Genomic DNA, 23,641 nt, shown 5'->3' with positions numbered 1-23,641 from the left:
TTCAGTCACCATAGCTCCATTTGTCCAAGCATCCAGAGCCTTTTGAGGAAAGAGAAGTCCAGTTTTCTTAATATATAGCAAAATAACTGCAATGATATCATTCTGAAGTTACTTTTTAGGTATTATCACATATGAAAGTTATTTGGGATTTATTTTCTAGCCCAGGAAACAGTCTGTGAGGATCCAAGGATTTATGCAGTTCCCCATTTGAACTCAGTGCAGTGATTGCTACCCAACTGCAAAGAATAAACAATGAACTGACACTGAGGGACCACCTGAGGCACTGTCAGATGGCGAACCACGTGGCTCAGGGCTCGAAGCCGGCGCATTCCTTGTGACGTTATTTCCGGGTGGCTGGCTGGAGGCGCTTCCGGCACGGCTGGAGGTTGGGGTGGTTTGCGGCGCTACCATGGCGACAGGGTCGGGCCCAGCTCGAGCCCGCTTCATCGTGGTAGGCGGCGGGGTCGCTGGGGTGACCTGCACTGAGCAGGTGAGTGAGGGTGCGGGACCCCGGGCCGGGAGGCTGACCGAACGGGCAAGGCAGGGGGCGGCGACCCAGGGAAGGTATTTCCCCCCGCATCCCCCTGTTAATATCGACACACTCACTTGGGGACCCCCACCCGCCGTCAATTTCGGCACACTGACGCTCGGGAAAGCCAACGTCAATATCGACACACTGGCGCCCAGGAACCCCCCCCCCGTCAATATTGACACTGACGCCGGGGACCCCTGTCAATATCGACACACCCCACACCCACCTGGGAACTCCCCTGTCAATAACAACACACTGACACCCAGTTCTCCACCTCCTCCCTCCCCCCTCCTCCCGCACCCAGGGCAATATCAACACACACACTCCCCCAACCCCCCCCCCCCCCCCCCCCAGGAAACACCTGTCAAAATTGAAGCACTCACCTGGGCGTGTCTTGTGACACTCACCTGGGGAGCCCCTGTCAATATCGACACATTCACCTGAACTTGCCACCCCTCCCTGTCATAGGAATATTGGAAACATAGGAAATAGGAGTAGGCCATTCAGCCCCTCGAGCCTGCTCGGCCATTCAACTAGATCAGTTCTGATCTACCGCAAAGCCATTTTCCTGCTCCATCCATAAATCCTTTGATATCTTTAATATCGAGAAATCTATTAATCTTTGTCTTGAATGCAATGACTGAGCCTGCACAGCCCTCTGGGGTAGAGACTTCAAAAGATTTACCACTCTCAATGAATAAATTCCTCCTCATCAGTCCTAAATGGCCTACTTCTTATTCTGAGACTGCTCTCTGGTTCTAGATCCCCAACCAGGGCAAACATCCTTCCTGTATCAACCACATCGAGCCTGCAAGAAACTTGTATGCTTCAATGAGATCACCTCTCATTCTTCTAAACTCTATAGAATATTGGCCCAGTCTCTTCATAGGACAATCCCACCAACCTTCGTTGCACTCCCTCTATGGCAAGTGTATCCTTCCTTAGGTAAGGAGACCAAAACTGTACACAATACTCTAGGTGCGGTCTCACCAAGGCTCTATACAATTTGTTACAACTGACCATTCCTGTCAAAGCCCCAATCAAAATATACGATTCCGATTGTGGTGGGACCAATGCAGTGTTAATTTAATCCTGTCGCTCCACAGATCAGTTAACATATCGTTTAACACTTTCAAAATTAAAGAAAGACCCAGCCAAATTGTACCATCTATTAACCCCCGAATGAGGCTAACCAAACCAGGTGTCTTTCAATCAACAAATTAACTGTTTAATTAGAAGAGCTAAATTCTTAATCACTATGAAGATATAAACAACATTTAAAATTGAAAAATTCAGAGTCCTTACAAATTTACAGTCCAATGTTGCTTGAAGTCCTCACAATGTTGGTTGAAGTCCTCACAGAATGTTGCTTTCCTTCTCCAGAGAATTTCAACAATTCACGACTTGCAAACACTTTCAACAGAATCAATATGACTTTAGAGTTTAGGCTGTATACAATTGGAGCAAGACTTCTTTACTCCTGTACTCAAATCCTCTTGCAATAAAGGTGGATTTGCCTTCCTATTTGCTTGCTGCAGCTGCATGTTAGCTTTCAGTTACTTGTGAACAAGGACACCCAGGTCCTTTTGGACATCAACACTTCTCAATCTCTCACTGTTTAAGAAATCCTCTGCATTTCTGTTTTTCCTTCCAACATGGATAACTTCATATTTTTCCACATTATATTCCATCTGCCATGTTCTTGCGCACTCACTTAGCCTGTCTAAATCCCCCTGAAGCCTCTTTGCATCTTCCTCACAACTCACATTGCCATCTAGTTTTGTGTCATCAGCAAACTTGGAAATTTTACGTTTGGTGTCCACATTCAAATCATTGATATAGATTGTGAATAGCTTGGGCCCAAGCACTGATCCTTGTGGTACCCCACAAATCACAGCCTGCCAATCTGAGAATGACACTTTTATTCCTCCTCTCTGTTTTCTTACCGTTAACCAATTCTCAATCCATGCCAGTATATTACCCCCCAATCCCATGTGTTTTAATTTTTCTTACTAACCTGTGTGGGACCTTATTGAAAGCTTTCTCAAAATCCAAATAAACCACATCCACTGGTTTCTCTTATCTGTTCTGCTAGTTACATCCTCAAAATGTCAAACCTCATTTGCTTTTCATAAATCCATGTTGACTCTGCCCAATCCTACCAATATTTTCTAAGTGTCCAGTTATAACATCCTTTATAATAGATTCTAGCATTTTCCCTACTGCTGATGTCAGGTAACAGGTCTGTAATTCCCCATTTTCTCTCCGTCCTTTTTTTAAATAGTGGGGTTACATTTGCTACCTTCCAATTTGCAGGAACTGTTCCAGAATCCATAGAATTTTAGAAGATGATCAATGCATCCACTATCTCTACAGCCACCTCTTTCAACACTCTGGGATGTAGATCATCAGGTCCAGGGGATTTATCAACTTTCAGTCCCATTAATTTTTCCAGTACGACTTTTTTTACTAATAATTTCTTTCAGTTCCTCTTTCTTGCTAGTCCCTTGGTTCTTTAGTATTTCTGGGAAGTTTTTTGTATCTTCCTCCATGAAGACTGACACAAAGCATTTGTTTAGTTTCTCTGCCATTTCCTTATTCTCCTTTATAAATTCTCTGTGTCTGTGTGTAATGGGCAGACGTTTGTCTTTGTAATCTTTTCCTTTTTACTTACCTATAGAAGGTTTCCTTCTTAGTCTGCTCCTATCTAATATGCTACTAGTACTATCCAACAATCTCACTCCTTTATACACCTTATTCCTCTTTTTTAGTTCTATATGTTGGTGCCCATTCCCCTGCCAATTTAGCTTACATCCTCCCCAACCACACTAGTTAACCTCCCTGGGAGGACATTGGTCCCAGTCCTGTTCAGGTGCAACCCGTCTCTTTTGAATAGGAGCCTCCTGCCCCAGAACTGGTTCCAATGCCCCAAGAATCTGAAGCCTTCCCTCCTGCACCATGCTTCAAGCCATACATTGATCCTCCTTATCTTCCTATTTCTACCCTCACTAGCACGTGGCACTGCATAACAACAGCATTTCTACTGTTTGCTGTTCCCTTCTCTGCAGTCCCTTGTCATAGAACCATAGAAAAATTACGGCACAGAAGGAGACCATTCAGCCTATTGTGTCCGTGCCAGCTGAGAAAACTAGCCGCCCAATCTAATCCCACCTTCCAGGCCCTAGTCTGTAGCCTTGCAGGTTTCCTTGTAGCCTTGATTTCCTTGTAACATGAAGACCAGAACTGTGCAGTCTCTAAATGTCAATATTGACACACTCACCCCCAGGAACCGCCTGTTAATATCGACCCACTCATCTGGCAACACCCTGTCAGTATCAACACGCTCACAACCGGGAACCCTCCTGCTTCAATATTGACACACTGACCTGGGAACCCTCTCGCGTTAATATTGTCATGGAACTATAATTATTTATTTTCTCCTCTGATTAAAACAGTGCACCTTTAAGACAGAGAGGGAAAGTTCTGGATTTCTAAGGCACAGTGTGCCAGCTGCACTTGTCCCTAGGCCACAGCAGGAAAGAGAGAGAGGTCACATGGTATAAGGTTTCGATTTGACTGTGTGTAAAACTGGCAAAAACGGGTCCGAACCAGCAAACAGCGAAGCATGCTACTGGAGAAAGGAGCTGTCTATTCTCTCAGCAGAAATTCTACCAGAGCTACAGGCTGTTAATCACCTAAGGAAAGAAAGAAAACGTTTTTGAAGAGACCCTTTGTATTGCTGAAGGTAGCAAAACTCCTCTTCTTTCTTCCAAACCAGGAAGTATTTGCTTCAAGTTTGAATCTCTCTTGACTAATTGTATTTTCTGGAATTCGCCAGTGGTCTTGATGTCTGCTGCAGCCAAAAAGTTTGAATGTCTATCAAAAGCAGACTGTTTCATCAAATCCATGTGAAGACTTCGAGAAGCATTTGATTATTTCTACATTAGAATACCTCACCCATCAGGAATGTAACCCACAAAGACTTATTTATTTATTCTTAAGAAACAGTTAACCTTTAAAAGCACCATTTTTAAAACTGGTTAACTGTTAGTTTTTGAGTGTATGTGTGTGAATGGGGGAGTTAGATTAAAATAAGAAGTTATGAGGTCTTTAGACACCGGTTTATCTTCATAGTGTTTAAGATTTAGTTTTTAGTAAATAGTTAATTTGTTGTTTAAAGATACCTGGTTTGGTCTGTTTTATTCTGGGGGTTACTAGAGTGTTTAATTTGGCTATTTTCCAGTTGGGTGGTAAAACCTTAAATAATCTGCGACCTGTGGAGTGACGGGACTGAATTGACGGTGCGTTGCTCCCGCCTCAGTCATAACAATGTCGACACACTGACAGTAAATCATGCACACCTGGCAGTATCGACACACTCACCCAGGATCCCCCTGTCAATACCGACACACTCACCTGGGATCACCCGTCAATATTGACACACTCAGCCCCGGGAACCCTCTGTCAATATCGACACACTTAGCCCCAGGAACCCCCTATAAAAATATCGACACACTCACCCCCGGAGCCCACTGTAAAAATATCGACACACTCTCTTGCGGGCCCCCTCTGAATAAGGACCGATTCATGGGAGCCGTTCTGTGCCGACCCTTTTTCCCATTATGGACTCACTCCTGGCAAACGTGAACAATATGGAACAAAAACAAGAAATGCTGGATTCACTCAGCAGGTCTGGCAGCATCTGTGGAAAGAGAAGCAGAGTTAACGTTTCGGGTCAGTGACCCTTCTTCGGAACTGACAAATATTAGAAAAGTCACAGATTATAAACAAGTGAGGTGGGGGTTGGGCAAGAGATAACAAAGGAGAAGGTGCAGATTGGACCAGGCCACATAGCTGACCAAAAGGTCACGGAGCAAAGGCAAACAATATGTTAATGGTGTGTTGAAAGACAAAGCATTAGTACAGATTAGGTGTGAATATACTGAATATTGAACATCAAGTGCAAACCTGAAGAAAAACAACCTGAAAAAAACAGTGGGTAAGCAAACTGAACAAACTAAGATGAAATGAAATAAATGCAAAAAAAGATTGTAAAAAATGTAAAAAGGAATGCAAAAAAAAAGGAAGAAAAAATAACTAAAAATGAAAGTAAAGTGGGGGGCTGTCATGCTCTGAAATTATTGAACTCAGTGTTCAGTCCGGCAGGCTGTAGTGTGCCTAATCGGTAGATGAGCTGCTGTTCCTCGAGCTTGCGTTGATGTTCACTGGAACACTGCAGCAATCCCAGGACAGAGATGTGAGCATGAGAGCAGGGGGGAGTGTTGAAATGGCAAGCAACCGGAAGCTCAGGGTCCTGCTTGCGGACTGAGCGGAGATGTTCCGCAAAGCGGTCACCCAGTCTGCGCTTGGTCTCCCCAATGTAGAGGAGACCACACTGTGAGCAGCGAATACAGTATACTACATTGAAAGAAGTACAAGTAAATCGCTGCTTCACAATATGGACGCACTCCCATTCATGAACTCGACTTCTGTAAAATAGTAACAGAAGTTGCTCAAAACACTCAGTAAGTCAACCAGCATCTGCAAGGAAAGGAAGAATGTTAACATGTACGCATAACTATTTGTCAGAACTGGAAGCTATGACAGATGAATCGCTTATAAGAAGAAAGAGCAATGGAAGTGGGGTGGTTGGGAACCAGGGAGAAGACTGCATCATGATCCTTATAAGCTGTGTGATTTGGAAATGAAGCCATCTTTATGAGACTAACTTTGGAATACGTTTACTGCATTTTTGTTATGTCAAAATGTATGTAATGGTTGTTGAAACTCACTTACGTTACACTTCTCTGACCTGTGCTGAACAGATGGACATTTTCTTTTGTTTCGGTAGCTTGCTGCTGTGTTCCCAGCAGATGAGATCCTTTTAATTACAGCATCACCATTAATTAAAGCAGTGATGAACTTCAAACAGGTGCGTATGATTTACTGTCAGTAAAACACTAGCTTCTGTGAGCTATTTCTGCCTTTGCTTCTTTATCCCTATCAGTGTGGGCTGCAAATTTGTCCTTTTTATTGAAGGTTTCCAAGATGTTGGAAGAATTTGAGGTTGAAGAAAGACCATCTCACATTCTGGAAGAACACTATCCCAACATTAAAGTAATACAATCTGCAGTTCGAGGACTGGATGCAGCACAACATGTAAGAAAGAATTCATTTAAAGATAATGCATGCTTATGGGTTACCAAGAAGAGATTCTAGGCAGTTGGATTCATACAGAATATTTTAATACATTATCAAAAATATAATTTTTTGAACATTTTGTTTACAAAGTGAAACATTTTTTAATTTCAAATAATACACCTTTGACTTTATTTAACACGCAGCACATTTTTATCAATAGTTCATTCACTTGCTGGGAAACTATTTCAGTGTCGCAAGAGAAATGCACCAAAAATCACTTTAAATGTGTCTTCAAATGGGAGTCATATCTCAGTCTGAATAATAGGAAACTATGAAGGCTGATGCAAAACAAAACATTCCTTACCATCGATAGAAGACAAGCCTTCAAGATCACAGGGTTGGGGATAGCTTGTTAAGTGGGATATAAATATGTCCTGCCCTGTTTTGATCTGTGCATGAGCCCTTTGAGAACAAACTCCTACAAAGTTCAAGAATACATGTGTGCCCTGGGTGCTGATGTTGCATTGATTTGAAGGTCATCAGGGGTACCAACTGGACTCTAAGAGGTGATTGAACTCTTCGAATGCTTGTGTTACTTAGATTTGTTAATAGAATTGTTTCTTTGGAAATTAAGGGTGTATAAGATGGTGTTTTTTGACTCTAGCCTTTAATTTTCAGTTCTTGTTTCTAGTTTGTTTAATACTTCTTGTATTAGGAGTTTTTGTCTACTATATATAAAAGATTGTCTCTGTAAAGTTGGAAAATGCATCTCTGACAGGGTCGTAGAGTTATACAGCACAGAAACAGGCCCATTGTGTCTGTGCCGTCCATCAAGCATCTATCTATTCTAATCCCATTTTCCAGCACTTGGCCCAAAGCCTTGTTGTATACTATGGCATTTCAAGTGCTCATCTAAATACTTATTAAATGTTGTGAGGGTTACTGCTTCTACCACCCCTTCAGGCAGTGTGTTCCAGATTCCAACCATCCTCTGGGTGAAAAATTGTTTCCTCAAATCCCCTCTAAACCTCCTGGCCCTTTACCTTAAATCTATGCCCCCTTGTTATTGCCCCCTCTGCTAAGGGAAAAAGTTTCATCCTATCAATGCCCCTCATAATTTTGTATACCTCAATCAGGTCCCTCCTTAGCCTTCTCTGCTCTAACGAAAACAACCCTAGTATATCCAGTCTCTCTTCATAGCTGAAATGATCCAGCCCAGGCAACTTCCTGGTGACTCTCCTCTGCACCCTCTCCAGAGAGAGAGAGATTACTGGAGTTAAGCTTGTATGACCAAAGCAGTCCGATACAGGTAGCTTTAAGTGTATAATTTAGATGTATAGGTTTCCCTGAGATGCAGGGAGTTGAGTTTTAAGCCAATTGCAGCCAGCAATGCAGAAGGTGAATTTATTCATAGCAGAGGATCCAGCAGGAATGGATAGCGCCTCTACAGATGGAGGTTATCACTCTGATGTCTCAAAAGGTTAATATCAGTCCTGTCAACTTATAAGGATGAGGTTGTATAAGTTATAAAAATATTGGTAACTACATGCATATCGACTTTAATCTATTCAACAGACTGGCTTTCTAATGCTGTTAAATTGTCAGCTAAGAATCCTAAACAAATCTCATCAATTTAAATTAATCTCACACGCTGATCTCAACTGTAAATTTATAATCAGAAAGCAGTTAATGCTGAGACTGTACATAACTGAGCTGCCTTTGTAATCTGTTATTTAATTTGTCAATTAGCCCCATCCACTAATTATTTGCATACTCATCACAGCATTGTTACAGTGCAAAAGGAGGCAATTCGGCCCGTCATGTCCGCACCGGCTCTCTGAAAGAGCAATTCAGTCAGTTCCATTCCCCTGCCTTCTCCCTGTAACTCTGCACATTCTTCCTTTTCATATAATAGTCTAATGCCCTTTTGAATGCTTCAATTCAACTTGCCTCCACAACGCTCTCGTGCAGTGCATTCTGAACTTAAACACTCGCTGCATGAAAATGTTTATCCTCATGTCATTTTTGCATCTCTTGCCAAATACTTTAAATCTGTGCCCTCTCATTCTTGATCCTTTCACTAGTGGGAACAGTTTCTCTCCATCTACTCTGTCCATACCCCTCATGATTTTGAATACCTCTATCAAATCGCCTCTCAGCCTTTTCTTCAAAGAAAACGGTCCTAACTTCTCCAATCTATCTTCATAACTGAAGCTCCTCATCTATGGAACCATTCTCGAGAATCTTTTCTGTACTCTATCCAATGCCCTCACGTCTTTCCTAAAGTGCAGTGCCCAGAACTGGACGCAATACTCCAGCTGAGGCCGGACTAATGTCAGCCGGACTTTGCCAGCAAAGTCACCTTTTTTATCAGTTCAGCTCTAGACAAATTGATTCTGTCCTCGACCCCTCTGGGACATCCTTTTTCTCCAACACTGCAATGCTCTCCTTAATCAATACCTCCACCCCTCCCCCTTTTTTCCCTTTCCTGTCTTTCCTGAACACCTTGTATCCAGGAATATTTAACACCTAGTTCTGCCCATGTTTGAGCCAGGTCTCTGTTAGAGCCACAGCATCATACTTCCACATGGCAATCTGCACCTCACCAAACTTATTTACTCATATACATGCACATTAACCCTGATTTAGACTTTATTACTTTCTTCCTACTCTGACCCCACCTAATATACTGTTCCCTACTCTAGTGCTATCTATCTCTCTCAGTATTCTGTGCACCTTGGTATTCCTGTCCGATATTTTCTCCTGGTTCTCACACCCCTGACAAGTTACTAGTTTTGCTTCCCTCCAATCTGAGCTCCCTCTTAGGTTCCCATCCCTCTGCTAATCTAGTTTAAACCCTCCCCAACAGCACTAGCAAATCTCCCTGCGAGGATATTCATCCCAGTCCTGCTAAGATGCAACCTGTCCATCTTGTACATGTCCCGCCTGCCTCATAACTGATCCCAATGCCTCAGAATCTCAAGCCCTCCCTCCCACATCAGTTCTCCAGTTACATGTTCAATTACTCAATTCTCCTGTTCCAATGCTCATTGGCACGTGGCACTGGGAGTAATCCTGAGATTACTGCTTTTGAGGTCCTGCTTTTTAATCTACCTAGCTCCCTAAAATCTGCTTTCAGGAACTCATCCCCCTTCCTACCTTGGTCATTGGTGCCAACGTGGACCACAACCTCTGGCTGTTCACCCTACCCAGAAGAATGTCCTGTAGCCGCTCCATGACATCTTTGACCCTGGCAGCAGGGAGGCAACGCACCATCCTGTAGTCCCGTCTACGGCCGCAGAAACACCTGTCTGTTCCCCTAACTAATGAATCCTCTATCACTATTGCTGTTCCACTCTTCTTCCTCCTCTCTTGTGCAGCTGAGACACCTGTGGTGCCACAAATTTGGCTCTGACTGCACTCATTTGAGGAACCATCACCCTCACCAGTATCCAAAATGGAAAACTGATTAGCGAGTGAGATCATCTCAGGGGACTCTTGCACTACCTGTCTGGTTCTCTTAGACTGCCTGGCGGTCACCCATTCCCTATCTGCCTGCATGCTCCTAACCTGCGATGAGACCACCTTCCTAAACGTGCTGTCCACGTAGTCCTCTGCCTCACAGATGCACCACTCAAGTTCCGAAACCCGGAGCTCAAGCTTGTGCAGCCGGTGACACTTCTTGCAGATGTGTTTGTCTTGGACACATGGTGCGTCTAGGACGCATGGTGCATCCATGACTTCCCACAGGCTGTACATTCCACCCTGCGGAACTGCCCTGCCATACCTTAACATTAAAAACTATTTATCATAAGTAGAATAGCTTACAAGTTACTCGCCAACCAACTCTTTCCACTGCACTGAAGTAAGAACCAAATACTGAAGGGTTAAAAAAAAAAGTAGAAAAAAAACACCACCGCCCCCTTCACCAAACCCCCTACTCAGCAAACATGTATCTCCACACTCTGCTTGCAATCTGCATGCCATTTACAGGCTGCACCCAGACCTCTGTATTTATACTTTGAGGCTGAACCTGCAGCAACCAGATTGGATTGGTTAGCAACTTAACTAATCAGCTACTCTGCAGTAGAGCTTGCTAATCCCTGCCTAAGGCTGGAAGAAACTTACTTTACTTTCTTAACTTACTTTATTTAGAAGGTAAATCCCAGTTAAATGCTAACTGTAGACCAGATTTTAAGAAAGATACTAAACGTAAATGTTCAAGTGATGCTAGCTATGATCTTAAGGTTGAGAAACAGGTTATTTGATGAAACTGCAATGTAACATTTTGCCTACGTACCCAGTGATCTGGTTGATTAGTGTTGAAGATTGAAAGTGGCTTTTTATTTATATTTTTGTTACAACCGACCGCTCCTGTCAAAGCCCCAAATCAAAATATACAATTCTAATTGTGGTGGGACCAACACGCTGTTAATTTAATCCCGTCGTTCCACAGATTGGCTAACATATCATTTAAAACTTTCCAAATTAAAGAAAGACCCAACCAAATTGTACCATCTATTAAACCCCGAATGAGGCTAACCAAACCAGGTGTCTTTAAATCAACAACTTAACTCTTTAATTAGAAGAACTAAATTCTTACACACATATGAAGATATAAACAACATTTAAAGTTGAAAAAATTAGAGTCCTTGCAAATCTACAGTCCAATGTTGCTCGAAGTCCTCACAGGATGTTGCTTTCCTTCTCCAGCGAATTTCAACAATTAAAGACTTGTAAATGCTTTCAACAGAATCAATCTGACATTAGAATTTTTGAGGGACAAAAGATTGTCGCAGTCTAACTTCCCTTTCTTAAATTTAAATTACCAGAGATCTCTGTTTTGGCTTGATGTTTTAGAATTTTGAGAGATAATAATTAAACAAACTGGGACGGCACAGTGGCGCAGTGGTTAGCACCGCAGCCTCACAGCTCCAGGGACCGGGTTCGATTCTGGGAACTGCCTGTGTGGAGTTTGCAAGTTCTCCCTGTGACCGCGTGGGTTTTCGCCGGGTGCTCCGGTTTCCTCCCACAGCCAAAGACCTGCAGGTTGATAGGTAAATTGGCCATTATAAAAAATTGCCCCTAGTGTAGGTAGGTGGTAGGGAATATGGGATTACTGTAGGGTTAGTATAAATGGGTGGTTGTTGGTCGGCAAAGACTCGGTGAGCCGAAAGGCCTGTTTCAGTGCTGTATCTCTAAATAAATAAATAAATAAAATCCTCTTCCTTCAGTTTAAATGGTTGAGAGCTCTTTTTCAGGTGTGCTCATCACAGCTGTCTGTGTCTTCAGTCTGACAATCTGTGTCTGTCTGTTAGACAAACTATCTTCCGCTAATAGCCAGTTCAAAACTGAATTGTAACAAATGTATCACACTCCCAGTGACTGTTTCCATGGTATCAAGAATACACCCTTTGAATCGCAGTCTCCAAATGGCTGTTTCTAAGACAACGAAAATGCACCTTCCTATAACTCCTGAGGCTTGCTGGTTCTTAAAGCAATACTGATCCTTTGCAAGCCTCAAAGGCAAACCGCATTTCCCAAATAAAAACTACAGGACCATGACACCTCCGCCATTTCTCTATTGCGTTTCATTACAATGGGTAAAAAAATACAAATTGAAAAAACACTGACGTTTTTTTTACGCATTTACAGATATACACATTTCTTTAAAAAAAATGTTTAAACCACAGCAACAAGTTCCACCAGAACATTTTCGGTTTAAATTTTCAAAAGGTTGTTCCAATTAACCCATTTTAAATTTCCAAGCATAGCCTTCCAATTGTTTTGTGTTTTCCTTCCAAGTGTCCCTAATGTCCATCACCTCAGCCAGGTAAGCTGCACAGCTAGGAGCACTGACCACTACTGGGTTCACTATTCTCTGAGAAGTTTCTCGAGTAGCCCTTAACCTATGTGGCATCACTTGACACTGGAAAATCCTGTCCGGTGTAACAGAAGCTGATTTTTTTCTTACCCTGGGGTATCAAAGGAATTTGACAGTATCCTTCCAACACATCTGTCTCTTTAAGACACATGGTGTTGCTTACTCTGTGCTTACAGTCCTTTAAATGAGAATTTGGGTAGGAGCCTGCCTTCTTTATCACAGTGACTTTTCTAGAGTCTATGCAAGTTTGAGCCGTCCCACCAGGTTTAGTCATCAAGACCATCTGCAAATTCTAGCTGTCCTGACTAGGTTCATCTAAGCTGCCCTTCAGCATGCATTGTACCTCTGCTTCCACTTGGGCCTGTCTGTCTGGACCTAGGCAACAAGGATGTTGTTTTAAAGGACTAGCTCCCCCTATACCCACGTCATGTATGGCTAAGGTTGTACATCCTGGCTTATCCCTACAAACATTTTGAAACGTGAAAACCTGGTTAGGACTTCACGCTGTTTTGCCTCTAAGTGTAAAAGCCTAATTTAATTTTCCGAGCCATTCTGCATTTGCTGATTGGATAGTTGGAGGTTCAGTCTGAGAATTTCCTAGGCCTACTTCTGCCTCATCCTCACTATCCTTTTCCTTCTCCACAGTCCCGATTACCTGACATACCTGTACTGGCTTATCCTCCTCCCTGCGGTAATCTGGTTTGAGCAAATTATTGTGACGCAACCGATTCTTCTTCTGGCGATCAGGGGTGTCAGTCAAGTAATCTACCTTACCCACTCTTTTGATCACTCTATATGGACCACTGAACCATGCTTTCACTGCTTCTCCCTGTAATGGTAACAACACTAATACCTCATCCCCTGGTTTTATGGTAGGTTGTGCTTTTCCCACCATTTGACAGGTATGGCATGTCCTACAAAATTGTCTCACATCCTTTGTTAGACCTGGCCAGTAATGATGTTTGCTTATGTGTGATTTGGTCTTCCGAATTCCCTTATGTCCTGCAAAAGGAATGTCGTGTGCTAACCTTAATAATCCTTGTTGATATATAGGTGGTATCACTATCTGTTCAACAACTGTCCAGTCTTTGTCGGCAGGTCTATGAGGCGGTCTCCATTTCCTCCTCAAAACCCCGTTTGCCATATAATAGCCTTCCGGAACTCCTTTCATCTCAGCTTCTGACAGAGCCGTCTTTGCTATTTGGTAGATCTCTGGATCAGCTTGCTGTGCTGCAATGATGGACGATCTGTTAAACCTCTCAATTGGATTATCTGAATCCCCAAATAAGGTTTCAGATGCCTGATTATCTATTTGAGGTGCCCCTTTTACCTCTGACAATGGATCCTGTTTAGCCATTGCTCAGGTAACTACGCACGCAGGAAATATTCTTGGAACTTGCTTCTGTAATTGCTCCGTTTCCTGAATTTCACATGGTTCCTCTGTAACCATATGAGAAACTGATATTTTTGATCCAGCCAAATCATTTCCTAGGAGGAGATCAATTCCCTTTACTGGTAAACTGTGGACAACAGCGACAGTTACTATCCCAGATATTAAGTCACCCTCTAGGCGTACTTTATACAAAAGTACGGGTATACACACCCCGCCAATTCCATTAACTAAAACTTTAGCGTTCAAGACGCTCTCTGGTGGAAACCTCATATCTTTCACAAGAAAAAATGTTTGGGTTGCTCCCATATCCCTGAGTATAATGATAGGTTTTCCTGCCTCATTTACAGGATACAGAGTTACACTCCCCTTTGACAAAAAATCATTATAACTCTCAGGTATTTTATTCTTAACCTCTATACTCCTCTTCGTTTTAGTATCTGGTTTCACATTCAAGCTGTCTTTAAAGCTATAGCCTGGTCTGCTATACTCTCAGTCAGAGTCTTTTCCTCTGCACTAACTTTGCGTACCCCAATAAGTCCTATGGGTTTACCTCGCAATTGCCAGCACTCTGAACAAAGATGACCCGTTTTGTTGCAATGATAACACTTCGGCCTGCGAACCTCACTTCTACCCTCAGCACCTTCCTTTCTGACCTGAGGAGGTGATCCTGGGGCATTCCCAGCTGTTCCTTCTTGTCCTCGGCTACTTGCCTTCCTTTCACTCTCCCACTTTCTATCCTTCTCAGGTTTATGGGGGTGACGGACAAAATAGGTTGGCTTATTCACAAGCTCTAAATCATCAACAATCTCTGCTGCTTGCCTAGCTTTCAGAACTTTCAGGTTGTCTGAGTTCTCACTACTGAAGGAATGGAATTTTTAAACTCTTCTAAGAGAATCAATTCTCGAAGGTTCTCATATGTGGTTTCTATCTTTAATGCCCGTATCCAACCGTCAAAATTTATTTGCTTCACCCTCATAAATTGTAAATATGTCTGCCCAGTCATTCTCTAAGTTCCTAAACTTCTGACGGTAAGCTTCAGGGGCTAACTCATACGCAGCGAGAATAGCCTTTTTTGCAATCTCATAATCTGCAGAAGCCTCTTCAGAAAGCATGGCGTAAGCTTCATGAGCTCTGCCTACGAGCCTGCCCTGCATGAGCAATGTCTAGCTTTCTTTGGGCTATTTCATCTGTTTGGCTAGTTTTTCAAAAGATATGAAAAATGCTTCTGTCCCTTTCCTCAAACTTAGGAAGAGCCTGTATAAATTTAAACAACTTCTCGCTGGGTCCTGATCTAAATTCAGATTCTGCCTGACCCAAATTTTCCCTGGAGTTAAGACTACCCCTTTGTCTTAGTTCCATCTCTTTTAGCCTAACTTCCCTGTTTTCTCTTTTGCTCTCTCTCTGAAATGCTCTCTCTTTTTCCCTTTCCTTTTCCTCTTTTTCCAATTCAAGTGTTCTTAATTCTTTTTCCTGCTGAAGCTCCAGTTTTTTTCATTTCTAACTGAATCCTAGCCAATTCCACTGCATCAGTCTCGGACCTATTACCTTCACCTCTCTCATATTCGCTTTCTTGTTCCTCGTATTGCTCTTCATCTGTATTACCACCACCATCATCATCATCTACCAATTCCAGATGTTGGGCTATTATTTCAATTATCTCTGCATTTATGGCACCCGATTTCAATTCCAAACCCAATTTTGCTGCCAATTCTTTTAATTTGCTCTTAGTTAAAATTATCAAGTCACTCAGGGAAACATTCTGCTTTGCCAAAAACTCTGCTACAACCACTAATGCCATAACAATGGTATAGACTGTACCTTATTTAAGAGACTCGGTTCTTTTAATTTCTTTGTAATTGATGTCAGATTTAGATACCAACAATCAAGTTTTCAATTGATTAGATCCCAGACTCGAGAGCAATTAATCTGATGCCAAACGCAGGACCCCAATTTAAATATGTTATTGCAGCGATGAATAATTACTATGATTCCAAATGTGAGCCCTCCAGATTAGTCTGATTTTGATCCCAGATGCGAGCCGCCGAATTAAATATGATTCAACTGCGAGCAAGCCCCCAATTAAGGTATGATTCAAATCCACAAACCCAATTAATATGTGATTCAAATCTTGAGTGAGCCCCCAATTAATATGTTATTCAAGTTGCGGACGAGCCCCAATAAATATGTTACGACTGACTGCTCCTGTCAAAGCCCCCTATCAAAATATACGATTCTGATTGTGGTGGGACCTATGCACTGTTAATTCAATCCCGTCGTTCCACAGATTAGCTAACATATCATTTAAAACTTTCCAAATTAAAGAAAGACCCAACCAAATTGTACCATCTAATAACACCCGAATGAGGCTAACCAAACCTGGTGTCTTTAAATCAACAAATTAACTCTTTAATTAGAAGAGTTAAATTCTTAAGCACCATGAAGATATAAACAACATTTAAAATAGAACAAATTAGAGTCCTTGCAAATCTACAGTCCAATGTTGCTCGAAGTCCTCACAGGATGTTGCTTTCCTTCTCCAGCAAATTTCAACAATTAATGACTTGCAAATGCTTTCAAAAGAATCAGTCTGACTTTAGAGTTTTTGAGGGACAAAAGATTGTCGCAGTCTAACTTCCCTTTCTTAATTTTAAATTACCAGAGATCTCTGTTTTGGCTCGATGTTTTGAATTTTGAGAGATAATAATTAAACAAACTAAAATCCTCTTCCTTCAGTTTAAATGGTTGCGAGCTCTTTTTCAGGTGTGCACATCACAGCTGTCTGTGTCTTCAGTCTGTCAGTCTGTGTCTGTCTGTTAGAACAAACTGTCTTCCACTAATAGCCAGTTCAAAACTGAATTGTGACAAATGTATCGCATCAGGCTCACTTCCAGTGGCTGTTTCCATGGTATCGAGAATGCACCCTTTGAATCGCAGTTTCCAAATGGCTGTTTCTAAGGCAACGAAAATGCACCTTCCTATAACTCCTGAGGCTTGCTGGTTCTTAAAGCAGTCCTGATCCTTTGCGAGCCTTAAAGGCAAACCGCATATTCCAAATAAAAACTACAGGACCATGACAGTTGAGCAACAGGTCATTTGATGAAACAGCAGTGTAACATTTCGCCTATGTACCCAGTAATCTGGTTGATTAGTATTGAAGATTGGAAGTGTCTTTTTATTTAAATTTACTTATTTATTGAGTTATTATCCAGCTAGCTGGGACTGTACTCACCTTGTTCCATTCTTATCCAGCTAATCATAACCAGAGAATCACCTGCATTGGCTTCTTTTCCCACTCCGATACTGTTGCCTCTGGCGTCCCCCAAGGATCTATCCTTGGCTCCCTCAGATTTCTCATTTATATGCTGCCCCATGCTAACATCATCCAAAAACACAACATCAGATTCCACTGGTACACGGACAGCACCCAGCTCTACCTCACCATCATCTCTCATGATCCCTCTATTGTCTCTCGTAACCTGTGATTAATTTAATGAGGACAAAAATGATATAGACATAAGGATTTTCAGGATTTAATCACTTTGCAGTTAAAATTATTTTCCACCAAGGTTTTGAGTGAAATCATTTGCTACAACAAAAATGCTTCTTTGTTCAAGATAAGTTGTTGCACTAAATGGAATTGTGGGACCATAGATGGGTCTAAAAGGATGACATGTCCTTTGTGTCTACCCCACAATTTTCTCTCCACACTAAAACACTGTTATGCCATTTGTTTTTGTTTCCATTCTTGTTTGAAATGACATTGCTTGCACCATGCCTAACAGTAATATGTTTCAACATTATTTGGGTGTTAAGCCCGAGCCTATGACTGAGCAGTGTTACGAATGCTGAACTTTGTAGCATGATTATGTTTTAAAAATTGGTTTGTAATGTAGTTTAAGATGGAGTCAGAGAAGTCAGGTGACCACACATCAGCAAAGACAAGACAATCTTGGTTGACAACAAAGAACCCAGATCAAAGACCTTTTGGAAAAGCAGAGACTGCAGGGGTATAACACCTGAAGAACAATGGGTTTCACCCTCCCAGACTTTCAGATCGTAAACAAAGTCAGTGACTGTAAGAATGTAAATGTGAATTATCATTGCTAACACATGGAAACAATAGAAAGCCCTGGTGTCTCTGCTGTAGCCAGACTTGTGGATTTTGCATTTTGGGAAAGACAATTAGCTATGACTTTTGATTCCGGATAAATTCAAGAGATTTTCAGAAGGCAAGCAGGCTGTAAGGAAGGTCAGCAGTGGCCGCCTCAGAAAGAAGGGAGAGAGAGAAAGAGATAGGGAATACCTGCTCACAGAAGATTGATACAGTGAAAGGCTGTGGAGACTTGCATCTGTTTTGAAAGTTGAGGTTTGTGGAGAAGTCAAAGACCAACAGGATCACCAGAGTTTACCTTATTCACAAAAGTCGAGGTCGAAAATGCTTGGAAGAAATGAGCAAAGGGGACAGTGACTTTGAGAAAGGCCTGGGAGATCCAATGCCTTGCAAATGGGAGGAGTTTGGGACTTTTAATTGCAAACATTTCACCTTCAAGGAGGACTGTGTAATGTATGAGTGTGATGTGAAGTTTTCATGTGTTTTAATAGGTGAAGAAAATATCTTTCTCTGTAATTTGGTGTATCAGCTACTTACAAAGTACTAAATTAAAGGGGATTTCTTTTCGTTATTCTAATAGTCTTAAAACGTGAAATCTTGCGTAATTCTTTAAAATGGTCAGGGGAGCTCATATCTCGTGTTTTAACATTAATGGTCTCATTGAGGTCAGAACAGAAGTCATTTATATTATGTTAATAAAATGGCTTCTGATGTGTAGCTGCAGACAACTGCAGGTAATTTCAAGACAGTTATCCTTGTACCTGGACCTCTGGATGTGGGGCATTACCCCACTCATTGTAAGAAAATCAAACACCATGGATTCCTCTCTCTTTTTTACTTTCGTTTTCATGGCTTGTGTGTGTCTGGTAGCCTCAAGTGGACAAAATGTACAGTGCAATTTCAAAACTTGACATCCCTCCCCTTCTTAGTGAATAAGAGATGTAGCATGTTTCAGTGATTTGTTTCCAAAACTGTAAGCAATAGACTTAAACATAAATAATTCACTTTGTAACATAGTCACTTAAGTATGGTGGATATTTTCTCTCACGAGTGGGATATCTTCTGACATCAGGTGTAGTCTTATTTGGCTCATGCTCTTCTTAGGTTTCAATGTCAGAATCAGATTCAATGGTTGCGCGTGGTGTTTTCAGTGTTTTGCAGAATGACATGTTTCATATGATTATTTGTGAATTGCACTTAGTAGTGATCATTGATCATAACAAGTGGTTGGATGTCATAAGGGGTTGTTTGTTTTCCAACATGACCATCAGTACTTTTTCTCCTGGCTTTAGCAGTGTAGCTCTAAATTTCATGTTTTGCTCTGCATTCACTTTCAGTCGATCCTTCTGTTCTCGATTGCATCATGTTGATCATTAGCTCTGCAGGGTAGCTCAGGAAGACTTACGCATTGGATGTGCAAAGATCAGTGTAGCTGAAGGTTTTCCTGTAATCGAGTGAGGAGTCACTCTGTAATTACGAAGGAAGTAATGTAGTTCTTGCTTCAATGACTTGCTCTCAGCTGTAGCTGTATGTATCACTTTTTTTTCAAGATCTGCATAAATCTTTCAACTTCTCAATTAGCTCTTGGCCAATGGGGTGTAATTTTTCTAGGAGTGAAACCTAGGTAGTTTGTGAATTTGCTGAACTCATCGCTTTTGAATGGGAGTCCATTGTCATTCCGACCGTTGGAGGGATTCCAAACAAGCCGAAGATCTGGTCAAGCTTTGGGGTGACTGCTTTCGTTGAAGTTGACATAACTCTTTCCACGATTGGGAATCTGCTGTCATCATCAGTGACAACAAACAGGTGTTCCCCTGTGGGAAAATCTGCGAAGCCAATACTGACTTCAATCCATGGTCCTGGAGGTAGTTCAGACATCTTGAGAGGATCATGAAGATTTGACATTGTGGTTGCTGGACATGGTAAACACTGGTTGATTTTGTGCTCTACCATGTGGTCAATTCCTGGGAACTATAGCTTTTCCCTAAAGAGTTGTTTGTGTTTTTGACAATTCCCTGGTGTTCTTCATGTGCTACATTGACAACACATTCCCTCAATGAGTGTGGAATGACAATACAGTTGTTGTGTAATAGGAGATCAGATGTGGTTGAAACAGTGAGCTCATTTCAAACATTGTGAAGACCTTGTAGTGTGTGAATGATTTCGCTTGTAGACGCTTTCTTGATCACGCCTCTCCAGTTTCGTGACTCCATAGCCTCCATACATAGTTGCAAAGCCTCATCTTGTTTTGTTGCTGCTTTGATGTCAGCTAGTTTTAGTGACTTTGACACCGCATTTACACTTAAGTAGTTAAGATATTGCTCAGCATCCTTTTCTTCACAACTAGTAGGACTAACTGTCGGTAGCGGATGTTGTGAAAGATAGTCTGCTGGGTTGAGCTTGTCTGGCTGATACTCAACATGGAACTCGTGCTCTTGTAATTTGAGTATCTAATGTTATATTCGAGTAGGTGGTTTGCTATGTGGATTGTTGAATAAACTTACTAGTGGTCAATGATTGGTTATTAGTTTAAACTTGCTTCCATATAGGTTGAGATGAAAGTGTTAAAATACCCATGTGATTGAGAGTGCCTCTCTCTCTCCTCGTGAATAACATTGCTCTACAGGCATTCGTGATCTGCTTGCCATCGCAACAATTGATGGGTTATCTGTCTTGTCTTTCTGTACGAGAACTGCGCCTAAACCAACCGGGCTTGCATCCATGACTAAAATAAAAGCAAAATACTGTGGATGCTGGAAATCTGAAACAAAAACAAGAAATGCTGGAATCACTCAGCAGGTCTGGCAGCATCTGTGGAAAGAGAAGCAGAGTTAACGTTTCGGGTCACTGACCCTTCTTCGGAACTTCGGGTCACTGACCCGAAACGTTAACTCTGCTTCTCTTTCCACAGATGCTGCCAGACCTGCTGAGTGATTCCAGCATTTCTTGTTTTTGTTGCATCCATGACTAGTTGGGTGGTTTTCTTAGGGTCGAAATAGGCATTTGTGCAACTTGCTGATGAACATCGTTTGATCTAGTGTACTACCTGATTGTGTGACTTAGTCCATTCCCAATTGGTCTCTCTCGTCAGATCGCATCGGGGGGCAGACAGCATAGCAAGGTCAGGAATGAAATGACTGCAGTACGTGACAAGTCCTAGCAGACTCCGGACTTGTATGCTTGTAGGATCTGTAGCATTTGCATTAGCTTCAACTTTCCATGGTCTGGTGATACACCTTCACCACTGAACACATGACTGAAGAATTCAATTCTGCTTTCATTGAACAAGCACTTGTCTTTGTTCAAGGTGAGGTTACATTCTTTGAGACATTGTAGGTATGCATGTAGACGTGTCTTGAGTTAACTTTCAATGTGACCATAGAGTAGAATGTCATCACTGATGTTCAAGTCCTTGAAGTGCAGATTGAACCATACCTCAGCTGTTGAGCTGACTCCAAAGTTGAGCCTCTTGTATCGGAAAAGTCTGTTGTGAGTAGAGAATGCAGTAAGATATCTCGATTCCTCCGCAAGCTCAATTTGCTGATAGCCTGCATTGGTGTCATTTTTAGCAAAGTGCTCAGCATCACTCACTTTCTCTTTAATATCATCGATTGTCAGTATCGAGGGCCTTTCTTGTAAGGCTTGGTTTGATGATCACAGATTCTTATCTGGTTCTCGCTCTTGTGTTTCTTGACAACTTATATGGGTGAGACCCAAGGTGTAGGCTCATCCCCAGCTTTCTCAATAATGTCATGGTCGAGTAGGCACTGAAGTTCCTTTTCTCTTTTCTGACATGAAATGGTGTTTGTCACCATTGATGCATGACTGAGGGCACATTAGGGTCTCCGTGCAGCTTGCATGTAACACCTTTCAGTTTGCTGATACCAGTGAAGTGATTAGCACACAGGTCAAGAATGTTGTTATGCCATAGGAATTGCGTATGCAACTGCAATCATGTGCAGATCTGTTGTTGTGTGGAAACTGATGAGCATGTCGCATTCTCCTAATATGACATGGAATATAGCATTCGTTCTCGTGTTTTTGAATGAGACTAGCATTTCAAAAGTCCCTGGAACTTTCAGTGGTTTTTCACTGTTGTAAGGGAAAATTTTCATATGTGCCCCATTCTCTACAAACTAGGGAATATGAAGATTGTTGAATGTTTTGTCTCCCATGACATTGACAGATGCTCCTGTATCTATGAGATCATCTACGTCCAAGAAGCTAATGGTCACTATCACATGTGGCTGTTTGCTGTGTCTGCGAGAGAGCACAAAAATATGTTCAGGGTCATGCGCCGCTACATTAGCTTCATTTTCTCGCCTTTTTGCTGCAATATGCATACATGGCCCCCGTCTGTTGCTATGGTCTTAGTTGTTGATTTTGCTGATGGGCGACAAACACGGGCAAAGTGGTTGGGTTTTCCACAAGCTTTACATTGTTTACCAGTATCAGGACACTCTGACTGGTATGGGTAAGCACCGCCACAGTGGAAACATTATTTGGATAAGTGACAACTCTGTGAGATGGCTGTTATTGCTTTGCAGGTGGTTTCCTGGCATGTAAGCGATGAACAGTGTTCACAGGAGTTGAACTTGGAGTGTGGAAGTTACCGTTAGCAGCCTCAACTTCAGTAGCTCTGGACTCTGAAAGTGATAGTGATCTTGCTAGTTCCAACAGCGCTGACAGCTTTTGATCTTTCTCAAGTGCTCTTCGGCATTGTTGACTGGAGCGACAGCTTTCGATTATTTGTGTTTTGATTTCCTGTTCAACATGTTGTTATGACAGAGGCGGGAGGAGTGCATTGTCCTTTCTAGTTCCACTCCTCCACAGATCACAAAATCTATTTAATTGTTTACCCGGTTACCAATACAGACAATCATTTTTTTTATCCCAGAACAAAATACTCCAGTTTCTTTAATAAACAACATTATCAGTTTATTATAAAACAGGACTTAACCAGTAACGAAGCAAAGCATGAACACACCAATTAAAATATTAAAGTTCCCTTTTTTTAAATTCCCAAATTACACACACACACTGGAAAAATACAGAAATTCACTCTGCAGAGGTCTGTTACAAAAAAAGAACTTTGGCCAAATACTTGCTAATTCTTGACGAATAAAGAAAGAAGATATAGAAGGAAGTCGTTGTCCCTTTTTTTTGGTCTGGCATCCAGTATACGGAGACGGGTCTCTAGGATCATTTCAGAAGCAGCCCGTTCTGGAGATGTCGAGAATTATTCTGGTAGGCTTTTTAGGAGAAATGTGGCATCGAGGTTTTTCCACCAGTACACACTTCAATGGCAGGATTTTTTTTTTTTCATCTCCTCAGGAACTATACAACACCAAGGATTTTTTTTTACCCCCACTGGATCTTGGCAGGATTTCTTCAAAAAGATAGAGAAGGTGGTGAGCTGGGTGGTTTCTCCTTAGCAGGAAAACACCAACTGTCTTCAAACAGTTCATACCACAACAACTAAAACTGAAAACAATGTTCAAACCCCAGTGAGTCAACCTCCTGACCTCCATAAACCTTGACGTGTGGCTTCCCAGTAACCATTTTTTTCCAGGTCACCAA

At 41.9% G+C, this 23,641-nt stretch overlaps 1 protein-coding gene across 2 annotated transcripts in view; it reads left to right on the top strand.

Annotated features, from left to right (window-relative positions):
• Window positions 1-360: 360 nt before the first annotated feature.
• Window positions 361-23,641, top strand: part of pyroxd1 (pyridine nucleotide-disulphide oxidoreductase domain 1) — a 64,202-nt gene continuing 40,921 nt past the window's right edge. Inside the window, exons 1-3 of one of the 2 annotated variants that reach the window (XM_068058924.1) lie at window positions 361-490; window positions 6,384-6,464; window positions 6,572-6,691. In XM_068058924.1, coding sequence (XP_067915025.1) covers window positions 410-490; window positions 6,384-6,464; window positions 6,572-6,691 — 282 coding nt within the window. In that variant the 5' untranslated portion in view covers window positions 361-409. Of the gene's footprint in view, window positions 491-5,385; window positions 5,532-6,383; window positions 6,465-6,571; window positions 6,692-23,641 lie in introns of those variants that run through there. The other variant, XM_068058925.1, reaches the window with a different exon arrangement.

The sequence above is a fragment of the Heterodontus francisci genome, chromosome 27, assembly GCF_036365525.1.
Source record: "Heterodontus francisci isolate sHetFra1 chromosome 27, sHetFra1.hap1, whole genome shotgun sequence".
Classification (NCBI taxonomy): domain Eukaryota; kingdom Metazoa; phylum Chordata; class Chondrichthyes; order Heterodontiformes; family Heterodontidae; genus Heterodontus; species Heterodontus francisci.
This window is presented reverse-complemented; position numbering and strand designations above follow the sequence as displayed.